The 16167-nt window shown below is 41.7% G+C and overlaps 1 protein-coding gene across 5 annotated transcripts in view; it reads right to left on the reverse strand.

Moving 5' to 3' along the window:
* Positions 1 to 16167, reverse strand: part of arid1b (AT rich interactive domain 1B (SWI1-like)) — a 64534-nt gene that overhangs the window by 26349 nt on the left and 22018 nt on the right. For all 5 annotated transcript variants that reach the window (XM_040124911.1, XM_040124907.1, XM_040124910.1 and 2 more), the window contains 3 exons: positions 1619 to 1865; positions 835 to 918; positions 40 to 192 (listed from right to left, as the gene is read on the reverse strand). In XM_040124911.1, coding sequence (XP_039980845.1) covers positions 40 to 192; positions 835 to 918; positions 1619 to 1865 — 484 coding nt within the window. The remainder of the gene's footprint in view (positions 1 to 39; positions 193 to 834; positions 919 to 1618; positions 1866 to 16167) is intronic.

A 16167-nucleotide genomic window follows, 5' to 3' on the forward strand; every position in this document is an offset into this window, starting at 1 on the left:
TTAAAACTGTTTTTCCTTCTAAGTTTCAGAAGACTATACCTGGGGGTCCATACTGGCCATATGAGCTGCCGTGCTGGTAGGAGCCGTGGTGCATGGGCCCCCCCGGTGTTGGGTGAGGGGACATAGGTGGTGCTGACTGCTGGGGGCCAAACTGTGGCCCTGGGGTGCTACGTTGCATGGAAGGAGGGAAACCTGAAGAAAAGATATAGATAGTGAGGAGTAGGTAAGAGACGGAGGGACTGAGGAAAAACCAAAATCCAGAGATAGTTCCAGGATGTGTTTAGCCTAGCCCAGCACAAAGACTGGAAGCAGGTTGCACCCCGGTAGCTCACCTGGTAGAGCGCATACCACGTATTAAGTCCTTACCGCAGCGGCCTCAGTTCGAAAAACCTACCCATAATGCTCAGGGAGGGTCTGCAGCATTGGTGCCTACTATTACTCTCGAAAAAGCAAATATACTAGTCATAAAATTCTGCAGGTACGTCTGGGTGTTAAAGGGAGATTTAAAATGAGCAGAGAAACTGTCCTCCTCCAGCAAATGGAGTTAGTGAAAACAATGAAACATCCAAGTGAAGATAAAATAAATCAAACATTTTTGACTGGAGGGGGCTTTAAAAAGACCTGAAGATCATTCATCATAGAGATGATGACGATCAGATGTTCCTCATAGTGGAAAACCTAAACGATAAATCGACATCGCTCTGTAGAACTGTGGAAAACACACACACACACACACACACACACACGCACACGCACACGCACACGCACACACACACACACACCCCCACACACACACACGAACACACGAACACACGAACACACAGACACACAGACCTCTGTCCTGAGTCATGGCAGACTGGGAGGAATGATGACCAACATCTGATCCAGGCCCAGAGCCCTGAGGGGTCAACTGTGCGCCTGAGACAGACAGAGACAGTGTGTTAATATCATGTCACTGAGTCCAACTGTGGACATTTAGGTTTGTGTGTATGTGTTGGTCTCCAGGGCAACACTGCGTCCAGCACAGCTCAGCGGCGGGGATGCTGGCAGTGATGTCGTGTTAGACTCAACTTGGAGACTATCACTGTGTGTGTGTCATTACAAGCAAAGGAGTGTTCAAGCATTGACAATGTCACTTAAGTATGTGAGTACACACAGACAAATGTACTTCATTTATTTTTCTTCTAGTTGGTTGAGGTGGAGCTCATTTTAAACTATTTTGTGTTGGACTGCAACTGATCATTTTCCTTATGGATTATATCGACTAATCTTTTCGATTTGAAGTTTGGTTTGTAAAACATCAGAAAACAGTGACACCTCCACAATGCTCATTTTGGCGAACCAGGGGTCTAAACCTCAAAGTCATTAAAAATTGTTCAAAATAGTTAAAAGAATTAAAAGAAAAAGCTGCAAATCCTCAGATTTGAGAGGATGGAACCATGAAATGTTTGGTGTTTTTACTTTTGATGAAAAATGTGGGTTTTTTTAATATGATCTCATAATGAATTAAGGATAAATGCTAAAAATTACAAATAAACTTTTCCCTTAATATCTTATTTGCCAGACTGGAGTCCCATCATCATCATCATCATTGTCGTGCTACTCCTCCTCCTCCTACCTGGTCCGCTGGTGGCAGGGGACAACTGTCCGGATCGTGACTGGCTGCTGGACCCGGCAGGGGACGGCGAGGGTGAGGGGGAGGGTCCGGTGCGAGCTGGTGGGGGGTGACGAGGCGATACGTGGGGGGAGAAAGGAGAACGGGCTGGAGTCCCCTGGTCGCCCTGAGCGCTGCCGGATCCTGACGCCCCTGAACTCACCGCAGCCTCGGTGCCGGTGGGCAGATCATCGATGGAGCCGGACAGATCCTGAAACACAGAGGAGATGCTGGTCAACACCGACAGAAGTAAAATCTGACCATTTGACTTTCATCTTACTGATTCATCAGTTTTCACTTATTTCATTGACTTATTAATCTCAGGCAACATTTTCTTTAAATTCTCTGGAGGTTAGAGCTGTGATTGTCAGTCAATTAATCAAATAGTAAATCAAGAAAAAAAATTTCTTTGGCAACTTTTTTTTTTTTTTATAAATCGAATAATCATTTAAATCATTGCTCAAGCAAAAATGCCCAAAATTTGTTGGTTCCAGGTTCTCAAATGAGGTAATTTCCTGCTTTTCTTTGTCTTAAACTGGAGTAAGTGGAATATTTTTGAGTTTTGGAACAAAAAAAGACATTCAATGACGTCACCTTGTGCTCTAGGGTTTTGTCATGGGAATGTTTCACTGTTCTGGTGCTTCATAGACCTCACTATAAATCCATTAATTAGAATAATAATCACAAGACTAATCGTTAAATTTATAAACACAAACTACTTGGTTTATTCATATCCATTTATCTCCAAAATATAAAACACTAAAATTAATCAGAGCAATTTTTTATGTTTTACAGTGAACCTACTAAAAAAAGAATGGTAAAACTCTTTAAATTCTATATTTCCTGGTTCCCACACTTCTTGTCCATACGCGTAACCACCTTTGAGGTTGATAGGTAAAATCACTAAGATGTGCACATGGTGCACTTGGTTGCAATACAAACAGAAGGGGGAAGATTCTTTTAATAATTACCAAACAATAAGTAGCCTTCATAAACTTGTTTCACATGTAGAGGAATTTTAGACGCCGGCGTCCACACACCAGGGATGCGGCAGAAAGGGGTTGAAATGATCATTAGTTTCCCTACTGGAGATACAGAATTTCCACTTCATTTTTCTGTTGATTTGGGTAGCGTGTTTTTTTCCTGACTGAATGTAATATCACAGCTGCAGCTTAGTATGAGACTTCACCATCACACTTAACAGGATGATCGCTGACTATTCTTTGGTGATGGCTCATAAACGGCTCATTCTTACTCTACGTCAGGCTGAACGTCGGAGGGGGGTCAGCATCCGCTCAGTGATTCAGTGTTGAGTTTGGTGCAGAGAAAAATCTCAGCGGCTCTCAGAGAAAGACAAAGAGCTGCTCAATGTGAGGATGAACGTTTCAGATCCAGCCTCTGTCCAGACTCAAGTGTTGTTGACAGAAAAAAGGGACTGGACATCATTTAATCTACATCATCTCTCAGAGATGCAAAAGTTGGTGTACTGAATATTTGACGTTATCTTTATCAACTAATCAATGAATTGGCTCTGCTCTGGGTTTAAGTCCTTTCTCTAGTCTCTGTGGATTATTTCAAGGCAGCTGTTCTGTGATATAATACATTTTTTCATGTGTTTGTGTCCCTTTTGGTTTTTGTGTCCCTTTTTGGCACCTTGATGTTTAGATCAGGGCAGGGATCCTGTAAGGATGAGTTAGATATACATATGTATTGCATCTAGCCACTGGACTGTTATCTGCTGGGTCACAATACAAAAACAAATTAGACCAAATTATTGAATATTTTCCCACATTTTCACTCTGAGCAGATAAATCTGCAGCAGGCTGACCCTATGGGACAAACGTCACTGTTTCTAAGGGCAGAGTTAGTGGTTCGTATGACGTGTTGTCTCCTGGCCACGTGGGCAATCGGTGTTTATAGTTGCTCTGAACGTCCACACTGGAAGTTGGAGTGAAAAGCTGACTGTGATGGAGAAGGGGGAGAAATGATAATTATAGGGATACCAGTGAACATTTACAGTCTAAGGTGGTTACATCTCAATTCCCTTAATTGCATCCATGTTTTCCTCACTAATGTCGCTTTCTTGCATCTTAGTCCCACTAAGTCCCACACTAAATAAGCAATGAGGGATGCAGGAAAACATCTTCGGAGAACTGAGATGTCCTTTCCTCTGAACCATCATCTAAAGCAAGTTGCGGCACAGCTGGATCACATGGCATTCGGCCTTAACAGCTGTACTAAACTTGTAATGGTTGGAATTGCTCATATCTGCACTGTCCAAATAAACGACAGTCGTTGGAGACTTTGGAGTCACAAATTTAATCTCCTGGGAGACGTTGAAAGAACAGCATTGTAGGGGGGGGTAAGTGGTGCTGTAGTCCTCTTCCAGTATCTACAACTATGTCCAGTTGCTTTCGATTCAACCCTGCTTGGAAAAGCACACAGTTGTTTTCCACTTAACTGAAATAACTTCAGACAAAAATGGAGGAAAAGCTGATCATAACTTTCAAGGGGTTCACAATTCTCTCCAACAGGACAAACTACCAGGACTTAAAGAAGAAAAAGAACTTTTAGGTTTTTAAACACTGACAGTGGGCAAGTTTCCATCCAAATGTAGCATAGATTTTAACCACATTACCAGAGAATTGGCAAAAGAAAGTGCTGCTCTTCCACTTTTCCCCGCATCCTGCATAAAGCTGAGGCAGCGCTGGTTTTGAAAAATGTTTCCGTCCTGGGAGTTTATTCCCAGAGTCGACCACTTTCATCAGCTTTCGAACCCTCGTTTTTCCACAGTTCTAACTGGCAACACGTCTTTCGCCATAAAATATGAAACTGCACTGGCTGCGTCCCAGAGCTCTTATCGTACAGGGTGACGACTGAAAAGGCAGACAGGAGCGACTGCCGCCGAGGTTTGAACTCAGCGTTACCACACGAGGCTTATTGTTTGTGGGTCTGGCCGCTAATGCTGCAGTTTGGGAGGCCAGACCGTCTTTCTGTTTACTGGGTGCGACGGTAACGTTACATTTTCAAACGGCGGAAAAGGTTCGTATCGTTTCCCGTCTTCGTCCACACAGGTCGCCGCATATTTTACAACAGATATCTCTGCTGTTTATCCAGCTGTAGAAATCCAAACCTCTTCTGAAACACAGCTGATGCGTCACCTCTCGTCTTTTGGGGACTTTTGAATCTGCTCGTGGTCGCTCAGTTTTACCTTTCCAACAATGTTTTTTTTCCTTCCTTGTTTTGGTCGCTACAGGTTGTTACCTACGTAACCCGATGCTGATGTTACCGGACAGAGTCATTGTGCAGATGAAGGTTGATCCAAGCGCAGATCAGACACATTTATCATATATTACTCATCAGTTTTTTTCATGATAATTATCAAGATTGTTTTATTGCCCAGTGCCACTCAGCGTGAACACTCTCTGTACTAATGGGATGACAGAACTCAACTGCTATACTATCCCCGGGGCTTTAGAAGAAAAGAAAGATGGAAAGAACTGAAGAAAGACAGAAAGAACAAAAGACAAAGAAAGAAAAATAGAAAAAAGAAAGAAAAATGCTCTGACCAGGTTCAGTATCAGCTCTGAAACAACGCACAGCGTCTATTTCTGCCTTTGCAGAACGACTTCAAACCTTTCCCCACATCTCTAAACTCTGCTGCAGCTCCTGTGATTTATGGTTACAATTACTGTGTTTCATTAAAACCTCACAGTCTCTAATTTGATGAATAGAGTTTTCCGGCCTCATTGCTCATTCACAGTTTCTCTGGAGAGAGAAGGAGGACGAACAGAAGAACAGACTTCTCCCCATGTTTCCACACAAACTGAACTCTCCTCATCTCAGACCGGCAAATGCAAACCGCCACGTCGTCATCCGTCATCATTGCTCCTGACAGACACCCCCAAACCTCACCCAAACCTCACCCAAACCTCACCCAAACCAACTTGATTGATGAAAACGTGGAGGAGTAATCGAGGTGGAATTGGGAGAAGAGGCGTCAGACAGCCAGCTTTGTCCTTCACTTTCTGCTACACACTCTGACACACTGATAAACTGATATACAATTTAAATAGAGTGAACACAACAACATGGTGATATTTTATTTTATGAGGCCGATAGTTTCCTAATAATTACCAACTGATATGAAACTGTGAATTCTTGGAATAATTCCTGGAAATCTGTAATTTGGTGCTAATTACGATTAAAAAATGTTTTGTTTAACTTCCAATTAGTTATTTCTGTTATTCCACTTAACCTACAGAGTCTTTTAGCCTGTTAGCTGTACATGCAAAAATGTGAACTCAGTCTACAGGTCAAAAATTAACAATTCAACAAATATGAAGAAAAAAAGAAAATCCAATAATAAATGCGCTGTAGTGCGATCATTAAAACAGGATAAGGCCGTAGTAGTAAAGTTGAAACTGGTTTTAACTGTGTTTGATCACTGGATGGAAGGACTAAGGTTTTCTTTCAATTCGCCCCAAAAGCAAAACTAAACTGAAAATCAACTTCTTTATGTGGGTAGAGGGCTCTTTCTTTTCTTTTTAAACCTTTGTTTTGTTTTTCTGTAGTTTTGATATCAAAGTTTAAAGTTTGCAAACTTGTAAAAAAAAATAAAATAAAAAAAAACATATTCTCTGTTCTAGTGTAAGTGAAGGTTGAATGAAAATTAAAACTTAGTACTTAGAGGGGAGAAGCATCTTGATGTTTACAGACACTCCTCAGAGCAGAGCAGGTTGGAGGAAAACTCAACATCAAGAGAAACCTGTAGACTAAGTCCAGACCTTCACTGGGGGTGATATTAAAAACACTGACGCATCATTTCCTGCCAGAAAAAACCCTGAAGGAGCCGATCAGCTGAGACACAGCGACAGGCCAAAGAACAATTAAGTCAGTGTATAAAAATGTCTGAGAGAGAGGAGGAGGGAAGGTGGGACGTGATGCTGGCAGTGGAGGAATTGATACCATCTGTAGCCATGGTAACAGCCAACGCCGATTGAGGTGACTGGTGAGAGAGTCAGGTAACTCCAAACAGTGAGTGTCTTAAAATGTCTACATTTTGTGGTTTTAGGAAGAGTTACAGGCTGGAAGTATCAGTGCAGTGACTGGAACCATTTTTTATTGATTAACAGTTGGTGCAGTGACTGGAACCCTTTCCTATTGATTAACAGTTGGTGCAGTGACTGGTACTATTTCCTATTGATTAACAGCTGGTGCAGTGACTGGTACTATTTCCTATTGATTAACAGCTGGTGCAGTGACTGGAACTATTTCCTACTGATTAACAGCTAGTGCAGTGACTGGAACCATTTTTTATTGATTAACAGCTGGTGCAGTGACGAACAGTTTTTGATTGATTAACAGCCGGTGCAGTGACTGGAACCCTTTCCTATTGTTTAACAGCCGGTGCAGTAACTGGTACTATTTCCTATTGATTAACAGCTGGTGCAGTGACTGGAACCCTTTCCTATTGTTTAACAGCCGGTGCAGTAACTGGTACTATTTCCTATTGATTAACAGCTGGTGCAGTGACTGGAACCCTTTCCTATTGATTAACAGCTGGTGCAGTGACTGGAACCCTTTCCTATTGATTAACAGCTGTTGCAGTGACTGGTACTATTTCCTATTGATTAACAGCTGGTGCAGTGACTGGAACCCTTTCCTATTGATTAACAGCTAGTGCAGTGACTGGAAGTATTTCCTATTGATTAACAGCTGGTGCCGTGACTGAAACCTTTCCTATTGATTAACAGCTGGTGCAGTGACTGGAACCCTTTCCTATTGATTAAGAGCTGGTGCAGTGACTGGAACTATTTCCTACTGATTAACAGCTATTGCAGTGACTGGAACCCTTTTTTTATTGATTAACTGCTGGTGCAGTGACTGGAACCATTTTTTATTGATTAACAGCTGGTGCAGTGACTGGTACTATTTCCTATTGATTAACAGCTGGTGCAGTGACTGAAACTATTTCCTATTGATTAACAGTTGGTGCAGTGACTGGAACCCTTTTTTTATTGATTAACTGCTGGTGCAGTGACTGGAACCATTTTTTATTGATTAACAGTTGGTGCAGTGACTGGAACCCTTTCCTATTGATTAACAGCCGGTGTAGTAACTGGAACCCTTTCCTATTGATTAACAGCTGGTGCAGTGACTGGAACCCTTTCCTATTGATTAACAGCTGGTGCAGTGACTGGAACCCTTTCCTATTGATTAACAGCTGGTGCAGTGACTGGAACCCTTTCCTATTGATTAACAGCTGGTGCAGTGACTGGAACTATTTCCTACTGATTAACAGCTAGTGCAGTGACTGGAACCATTTTTTATTGATTAACAGCTGGTGCAGTGACGAACAGTTTTTGATTGATTAACAGACGGTGCAGTGACTGGAACCCTTTCCTATTGATTAACAGCCGGTGCAGTAACTGGTACTATTTCCTATTGATTAACAGCTGGTGCAGTGACTGGAACCCTTTCCTATTGATTAACAGCCGGTGCAGTAACTGGTACTATTTCCTATTGATTAACAGCTGGTGCAGTGACTGGAACCCTTTCCTATTGATTAACAGCTGGTGCAGTGACTGGAACCCTTTCCTATTGATTAACAGCTGGTGCAGTGACTGGTACTATTTCCTATTGATTAACAGCTGGTGCAGTGACTGGAACCCTTTCCTATTGATTAACAGCTAGTGCAGTGACTGGAAGTATTTCCTATTGATTAACAGCTGGTGCAGTGACTGGAACCCTTTCCTATTGATTAAGAGCTGGTGCAGTGACTGGAACTATTTCCTACTGATTAACAGCTATTGCAGTGACTGGAACTATTTCCTATTGATTAACAGCTGGTGCAGTGACTGGAACCATTTTTTATTGATTAACAGCTGGTGCAGTGACTGGTACTATTTCCTATTGATTAACAGCTGGTGCAGTGACTGAAACTATTTCCTATTGATTAACAGTTGGTGCAGTGACTGGAACCCTTTTTTTATTGATTAACTGCTGGTGCAGTGACTGGAACCATTTTTTATTGATTAACAGTTGGTGCAGTGACTGGAACCCTTTCCTATTGATTAACAGCCGGTGCAGTGACTGGAACCCTTTCCTATTGATTAACAGCTGGTGCAGTGACTGGAACCCTTTCCTATTGATTAACAGCTGGTGCAGTGACTGGAACCCTTTCCTATTGATTAACAGCTGGTGCAGTGACTGGAACCCTTTCCTATTGATTAACAGCTGGTGCAGTGACTGGAACCCCTTTTTTATTGATTAACTGCCGGTGCAGTGACTGGAACCCATTCCTATTGATTAACAGTTGGTGCAGTGACTGGAACCCTTTCCTATTGATTAACAGCTGGTGCAGTGACTGGAACCCTTTCCTATTGATTAACAGCTGGTGCAGTGACTGGAACCCTTTCCTATTGATTAACAGCTGGTGCAGTGACTGGAACCCTTTCCTATTGATTAACAGCTGGTGCAGTGACTGGAACCCTTTCCTATTGATTAACAGCTGGTGCAGTGACTGGAACCCTTCCTATTGATTAACAGTTGGTGCAGTGACTGGAACCCTTTCCTATTGATTAACAGTTGGTGCAGTGACTGGAACCCTTTCCTATTGATTAACAGTTGGTGCAGTGACTGGAACTATTTCCTATTGATTAACAGCTGGTGCAGTGACTGGAACCCTTCCTATTGATTAACAGTTGGTGCAGTGACTGGAACCCTTTCCTATTGATTAACAGCTGGTGCAGTGACTGGAACCCTTTCCTATTGATTAACAGCTGGTGCAGTGACTGGTACTATTTCTTGTTGACCAGGAGTCATGAACAGACTTTTTACTGCATGATTTTTTTTCTGCTTTGCAGGCTTTTATCTTCTGACATGTTTTGAATAACTTATTTCTTTTACATAATCTTTGCAAGTTTGTCTTTAAGCCTTTTACTACGCTACTACAGTTATTATTTTAATGAAGTGAAGTGGTTAATCATTGCAGTGGCAGTACTTCTACTCTGTTCATTGTGATATGTGTGAGGACACTTTAAGAGGAGCTCAAGAACAAAAGCAGCTGCACTTCAGAAACACAAATTGCATCAGATTAAAGTGAATCACCTCGACTCAGCTCAGACTGACGGTTTGATTCCTCCTCCAATGTCTACGGTTCACTGCCTTGCTCAGGGACACGACAACACCACACATGGTTGTTAGTGGGGGATCAAAGCTGTGATATTCTTATGACAAGATGAGCTCTCACTCTGACAGAAACCCTGAAGTCTGAATTTAAAGACAGAAGATTAATCTGTCAGAGAAATAAATTCATTAAGATAAAAGGAAGGAAGGGAGGAGGGACGGAAGTAAAGAAAAAGGGTGACAAGTCAAGAAGGATGAGAGGAGAGAGGAGACAAAGAGGAGAAATGAAAATAAAAAAGACAAGGAGGAAGAAAATAAGAAAAAAAGGAAGAAGAAAGGAGATGAAGATGCAAAGAAATAAATAAAAGGAAGCAACAGAGGAAGCCAGATGAGGTTGAGGAGAAAAAGAGAAGATGAGCCTGGAAAAAAGGAATGAGAGAACAGAAAATGAGGAGAGGGAAAAAGAGGGAGCTGAAGAGGTGGATGAAGAAAAGATGAAAAGAAGGAATGAAAGGGGAGAGATTATGAGGAGATGAGATGAGGAATAGAAGAGAAGGGAGGGAGCAAGGGATGGAGAAGAAAGAGCGGAGGATAGGAAAGAAAGGAGGAACGAAAAAGAGGAGGAGAGTCGGAGAAGAAGGAGTAAAAGAGGAGAGAAACACTGCACTGAGATCTCCCATCTCCCCTTGGGCTTCGGACCAGCCAATCACAGCGCAACAACCCATCCTCCCTCCCTCCTCCCCTTGCCAACAGCTCAGCCAATCAGCGGCTGGGCTGCGCTGCCACACACACACACACACACACACACACACACACACACACACACACACACACACACACACACACACACACACACACACACACACACACACACACACACACACAGTCTAATTATAGAGAGTGAGCTGCAGAGATAGAGTGTGTTTCTCTGCAGCCTTGCTCGACCTTCTTCTCCTCTACCTGTTCTCCCACCTCCTCCTCCTTTTCTCCTCCTCTAACTGTGTTGTCTCTTCCTTCACCTCCTCTTACGTTCCCTCCCTCTCTCTCTTCCTCACCTCCTGCTGTCTTTCTCCTCCTTTTTCTCCTACCTCCTCCTCCTCATCTCCTTTCAACTTCTTTTTCCTTCTGTCCTCAGTCCTTCTCTTCATCCTACTTTCACCTCCTCTTTCTCCCTCATTCGCTTCCTTGCCTCCCCCTCGCCTCCTCGGTTTCCTCTTATTACCTCATCTTCTTCCACTTTTTCCTCCTACCTCCTCTTTGCCTCCTGCTGTCTTTTTCCGTCTTTCCTCCCTATTTCCTTCGCTCATCTCCTCCTCTCTTTCTCCTTCCTACCTTCTTCTTCTTTCCTTCTAATTTTCATTATCTTCCCGTCTGTTCCTTCTCCTCTTTTTCCCCTCTCCTCCCTTCTTTCCCCTCATGCGAGGCAGAGATACTGTGTGAGGTGAATTTGAGTAAAAAACATTTCATTCCTTTTCAGGATCATAACAAGTTGCTCCTCATAAAATACAGAACTTCATTCAGAATCTTGATGTTTTTGAGTTTCCTTCAGTATCACAGTGACCCAGTGACAGTTGTCTGTACATCCACGGCTACACTGCGACAGGAGCTGCTCACAGATGATTCAGCAGCTTGTAATGGGACGGTTTGACTGAATGGAAACAAATAGAGAATAAAAAAATAAAATAAAATAAGAAGAAGCAGAAGAGTTTCTGACTTCTAAAACCCCCTGATCCATGGCGATTTCTCAGATTTGACTCTGATCAGTCACTCCTATGTTTATATTAAAGACAGTAGAGCTACAACGATTACGCAGGGATTTTTTTCCTGCATACAACCATATAATTATGTAAATGTGAAAACATAGGGAAAATACAGTTGATATGCATCTCCTCATTTATTTGAATTTCTTAAAACATTTGGCGGTTACGGGGCCTGGGTCTTATGTTAATTTTGTACTTTGTTTTAATTACCAAGACAAGGCTAAAACTGGATGCATTCAAGAAGTTTGGGTTATACTGGACTGAAAAATGCTTTTACAAAAATGTTGCTGTTTTTTTTTTTTAACTGGTTTAGATAAGTGGGTTAAACTGGGAATCTTTCAAAAGTTGTCAGACTGTCTGAGGGCTCGTGTTGATGACTAGACCGAACCTTGCTGTAAAACTGATCTCAGTGCAGTTGCTGTGTCCTCCGACCACGACAATGAAGCTGGTGGTAAATGATTTAAATTAACTTAGATATGATGTTTGGAGGATTCAGCTTTCTCCAACATGTCCTCACCAAAGAGCCACAGCTGGGGAAAGTTCTTTCTCCTTTCAGGCTCATTTACACTTTAAGATTTGTTAAATGTATTTTATTCTAACCGGGCATTAAAAGTGAAGTTTGAAACTGAATTCACATATTTCATTTTTTTATTTTATATTGTCTGTTAATCCATTTTATTTTTTAAATTTTTTTGACTGAATTATTTTATTTGCCACATGGCAGTCATGAAAAGTTTTAATTATTATCATTATTGTTATTTCAGTAACTTGAAACTTAAGATGTGGGATGTCTTGTGTGTGTGTGTGTGTGTGTGTGTGTGTGTGTGTGTGTGTGAGAGAGCGAGCAGTGGCACTGCTTCAATGCCTGGTTAAAGCCAGAAAAAGTGTTTCATCAATATTATTTCATCAATATTAAACTGAACAGAGAAGGGGGGTGATGAGAGACAGTCAGCAAAATTAAAGTGTCTTTAAACACCTGGAACATCTAAACCAGAGGAAATAATCTCAACATCATTGACTCTGAGGGTAACTTATTAAAGAGTCTGTGAGGCGTTCGGGTGCAGCTGATTTCTGCTGATATTTTTATTTTCCCTTCCTGCAACAGAGCCCGTCTCCCCTCCGCCTGTTGCCAAGGCAACTGCATCAGCACCCTGACTTCAAGCAGGAGGCACCAAAAGCGAGGAAGGAAAGAGAGAGAGAGAAAGAGGAAGAGGACGGCAGCAGGAATAACAGAGAGGAAAAGGGAATCAAGATAGAAAGTAAGGAGGGAATAAAGCTGAATATAAAGAGATGGAGGGAGGACGAGGCAACCAGCTTAAAGCAAAAGGAGGAGGTAGAGAGATGAAAAGGAGAAAAAATTAAAGGAGAAGCAGGGAGAGAAACAGCAGAAGGCGGATAGATAGATAGAAAAAGGAGAGTTCACAGTCAGAGCTGATGATTTCATTCAAGCAGCTATAAAACGGTTCCTGAAGGTTTTTCTAACCAAGTGAAACAGGTGTGATACTGAGTGGAAAATGCTCTGCTGAGGTCCCTGATATTTCCTGACTCACACTGAGAGTTTATCAAATTCACAGACTCTCTTTTTGAGAAACACCTTCGGAGACAGACACAGGTGTACCTCAGGGCTCTATTATCAATCCTCTATTATTTCTTATCCGTGTAGAGGATTAACCATATGTGTCCACTAGAGTCTCTCCAAGGCTGGATCACCAACCAGACAAAGGGAGCGACCAGGTTTACTCCTTATCATTTGAGTCTAAATTATTTCATTAATCAGTTAATAATTTGCACCACTGAAGAATTTAATCAAGAAAATAACCTGCAAATTAATCGATAATAAATAACACTGACTGATGTTTGTTTTTTTTTTAGTTTTTTTTAAACTGTTGGACAAACTAATTCAGACATTTAAAAATAAATAAATAAATACAAACGAAACAAAAACCAAAACTATGAAATATCACAGAATGGTTTAAAAGTTCAAGTTTTTACAGACTGTTACATTTAATTTCAACATGTCAGTGACCACATTTCTACATGAAGCAACTCCTAACTGTGTGCTGAATTATAGACATCTAGATGCAGTCAAAAGAATAATTGTATTTAACCCAGAAAGACCGAAAAAATATTTTATTTCCCAGTTTTAACCGAGACGTTGTTGATGTTTTTTAACCTGAAAATCACAATGTCAGTGGTTACTGGAAACTTTAAGGTTCTTTATTCTCAGCTTTTAGTCTATTATTTATTATTTGACTATTTTTTCAAAATATTTTCTTCTTTTTACCCACAGTACCCCCTTTTTTTTTTGTGGTTCTTCTGATTTGGCTGCTGCAGTACTGCATTTCCCTTTGGACTTTATAAAGTAATTTATTTAACTAACTCACAAGAGTTAGTTGGCAATATTTGTGACTTTTTCTAGACTAAGTTCTTAATTGAAAAAAATGATTATCAATAATTAAAGTAATTTTGGTGTTTTTTAATAGGGATTTTGCACAGCCTGACAGACTTCTCTCGGGTTCAGAGAAACCAACAGTCCATGAAGAGATGAAAACCGGTTTGGAACGTCTTTTAAATGTAAACAACAGTTCAGTCGGAGCTCCGCTACAGATCACAAGGACACGTCATTATTTCAGTTGTGTATCTCTGCGGGGCCCGGCCGACACAGATCGACTCGGCAGGAAGTGTCAGGCATTCGGGGCGTGATACCTGCGAGGCTCAGCCTGGCAGAGAAGAGGACGCCGTCATTACCGACAACAACGATGAGCTTCAGAACAATGAGCCTGCATACAGCAGAGAGGTCTGAAACATGTTCAATCTGTCACACAGTCAGAGTCTGAATCACGACCACTGAGCCTGACACAACAACAAACAACGCTTCTTTTTCGATGATGTTGCTCCATCTGTTGGTTTCCACCCTTTATGAGCTGTCGCTTTGTCAGAATCCGGGCTGAAAGTCAAACCTCGGAGCCGCTTCGCCCTGAGTTTTCGGACGGACTGTACTGGACTGTAAATAAAGTTTGCCGAGAGCCTGAGGAAGAAGACTGTCTGGCCAGATGTGAGGGATTTCAAAATAAAAGCCTTTTCTGACCTTGTTGCTGTAAGCAGCTCAGGACAGGACAGTCAGTTTAGGGTTTTAACATGACAGAAAGGTTAAGAGGCCCAGCTATGGGTCGAGAGTGGGAGTCCGTTCACACTTACGGTATGGCACCCGGTCCTCACACAACCTTGACAGACTAAACATGTAACTATAAACGGAACCGCCGTCTGTCCTAGGATTTTCTCGACGACCGCTCATCCAATCGACTTCAAACTCCCCGGAAAACAAGCTGCTGCTAAAAAACGTAGGACGGGATCATCTAGAGCGTGGGACTACTGTAGACAGAGACCTGGAAATGGCTCATCACAGCAGTACAAGTGCATCCCGGAGCGCTAAGTTTAAGAAGCACTGATAGCAAGACAGCACTGTCCTGTTTATTTTTCACCCAAGCACAATATCTTAGGATTATTAACAGGAGGAGCAAGTCATTTATGCTTCGCCGCTGCTATGGTAACGTAACATTACACCATGCGCCATCCAACGATGTTATTGGGCCGTTGTATTTGTACTAATATTTTGTCAACCTTAATTCATATGAATGGGATGGACAAAATATTAGGAACACCTCTCAGCATAACCCAGTACTGTTCAACAGCAGCACAAATTACAGCCTCCAACATGACCATTAAAATGAATAAATCAACACCTCTTTCAATGAAAACAGATCATTATAATCATCATGGAGGGAGGATTTACTGCAGGCCTCTTGTATTCTACTGCATTAGTTTTATCTAGCTGTACCTGATAAATTGGTAATTGAGTGCATGTGTAACAGCAATCCTTTTGAATTTGTGGTCCAGTATTTTGTGACAAATAGGGTTATTACTATCATTATTATTATTATCAGTTATTATAGTATTATTATTAATAATATAATAACAGCAGTGATGTGGAAATTAGATGATGATGATTAGAAGACTGAATCAAATATTGAACCATTAATGAGATAACAAGCACGTGTTGAACAGGCACCGCACTAGTCACTATAAAGCACAAAGCCTCAGGATTCAATCCATCTAACCCGTATCAAAGCAACACCACCAAACAAAACACCATCATGAGGGCAGATATCGTTCAAACTGTTGTAAATGCCGCTCCATTTTCATAATACGAGTCCGATGAACAAAATGCTAAAAAGCTTTTAGTCCCTCCAACGCGTTCGCCTTTAAGAAAAATCCCCCGAAAAGCCCTGATCTGCGGCTACTGTCGATCAACACCTTTAATACGAGCAACGACTCGACGCGGAAAACTTAACTCGCCAGTCACAGGCTTCGATGTGGATGGTTGACATTTCAGCCGACAAAATTAAAGTTCAACAGTGTACGTCAAAGCGGATTTCCTTGCATCAGCGTTGCATGAAGTCCCGTTCTTATACTTCTTCCTACATTTGTGTGGGCCATTTTCTGACAAAAACGTTTTTGTGAGTAGTTGATGGAGTTTTGTTTATATTTACCAACATGTCTGCTATTGCACAGATACTTTGTACAGCTCTGACTGCCCCTAACATCATCTCCTCTAAGCTGACT

The sequence above is a fragment of the Xiphias gladius genome, chromosome 4 (assembly GCF_016859285.1).
Source record: "Xiphias gladius isolate SHS-SW01 ecotype Sanya breed wild chromosome 4, ASM1685928v1, whole genome shotgun sequence".
NCBI lineage: Eukaryota > Metazoa > Chordata > Actinopteri > Istiophoriformes > Xiphiidae > Xiphias > Xiphias gladius.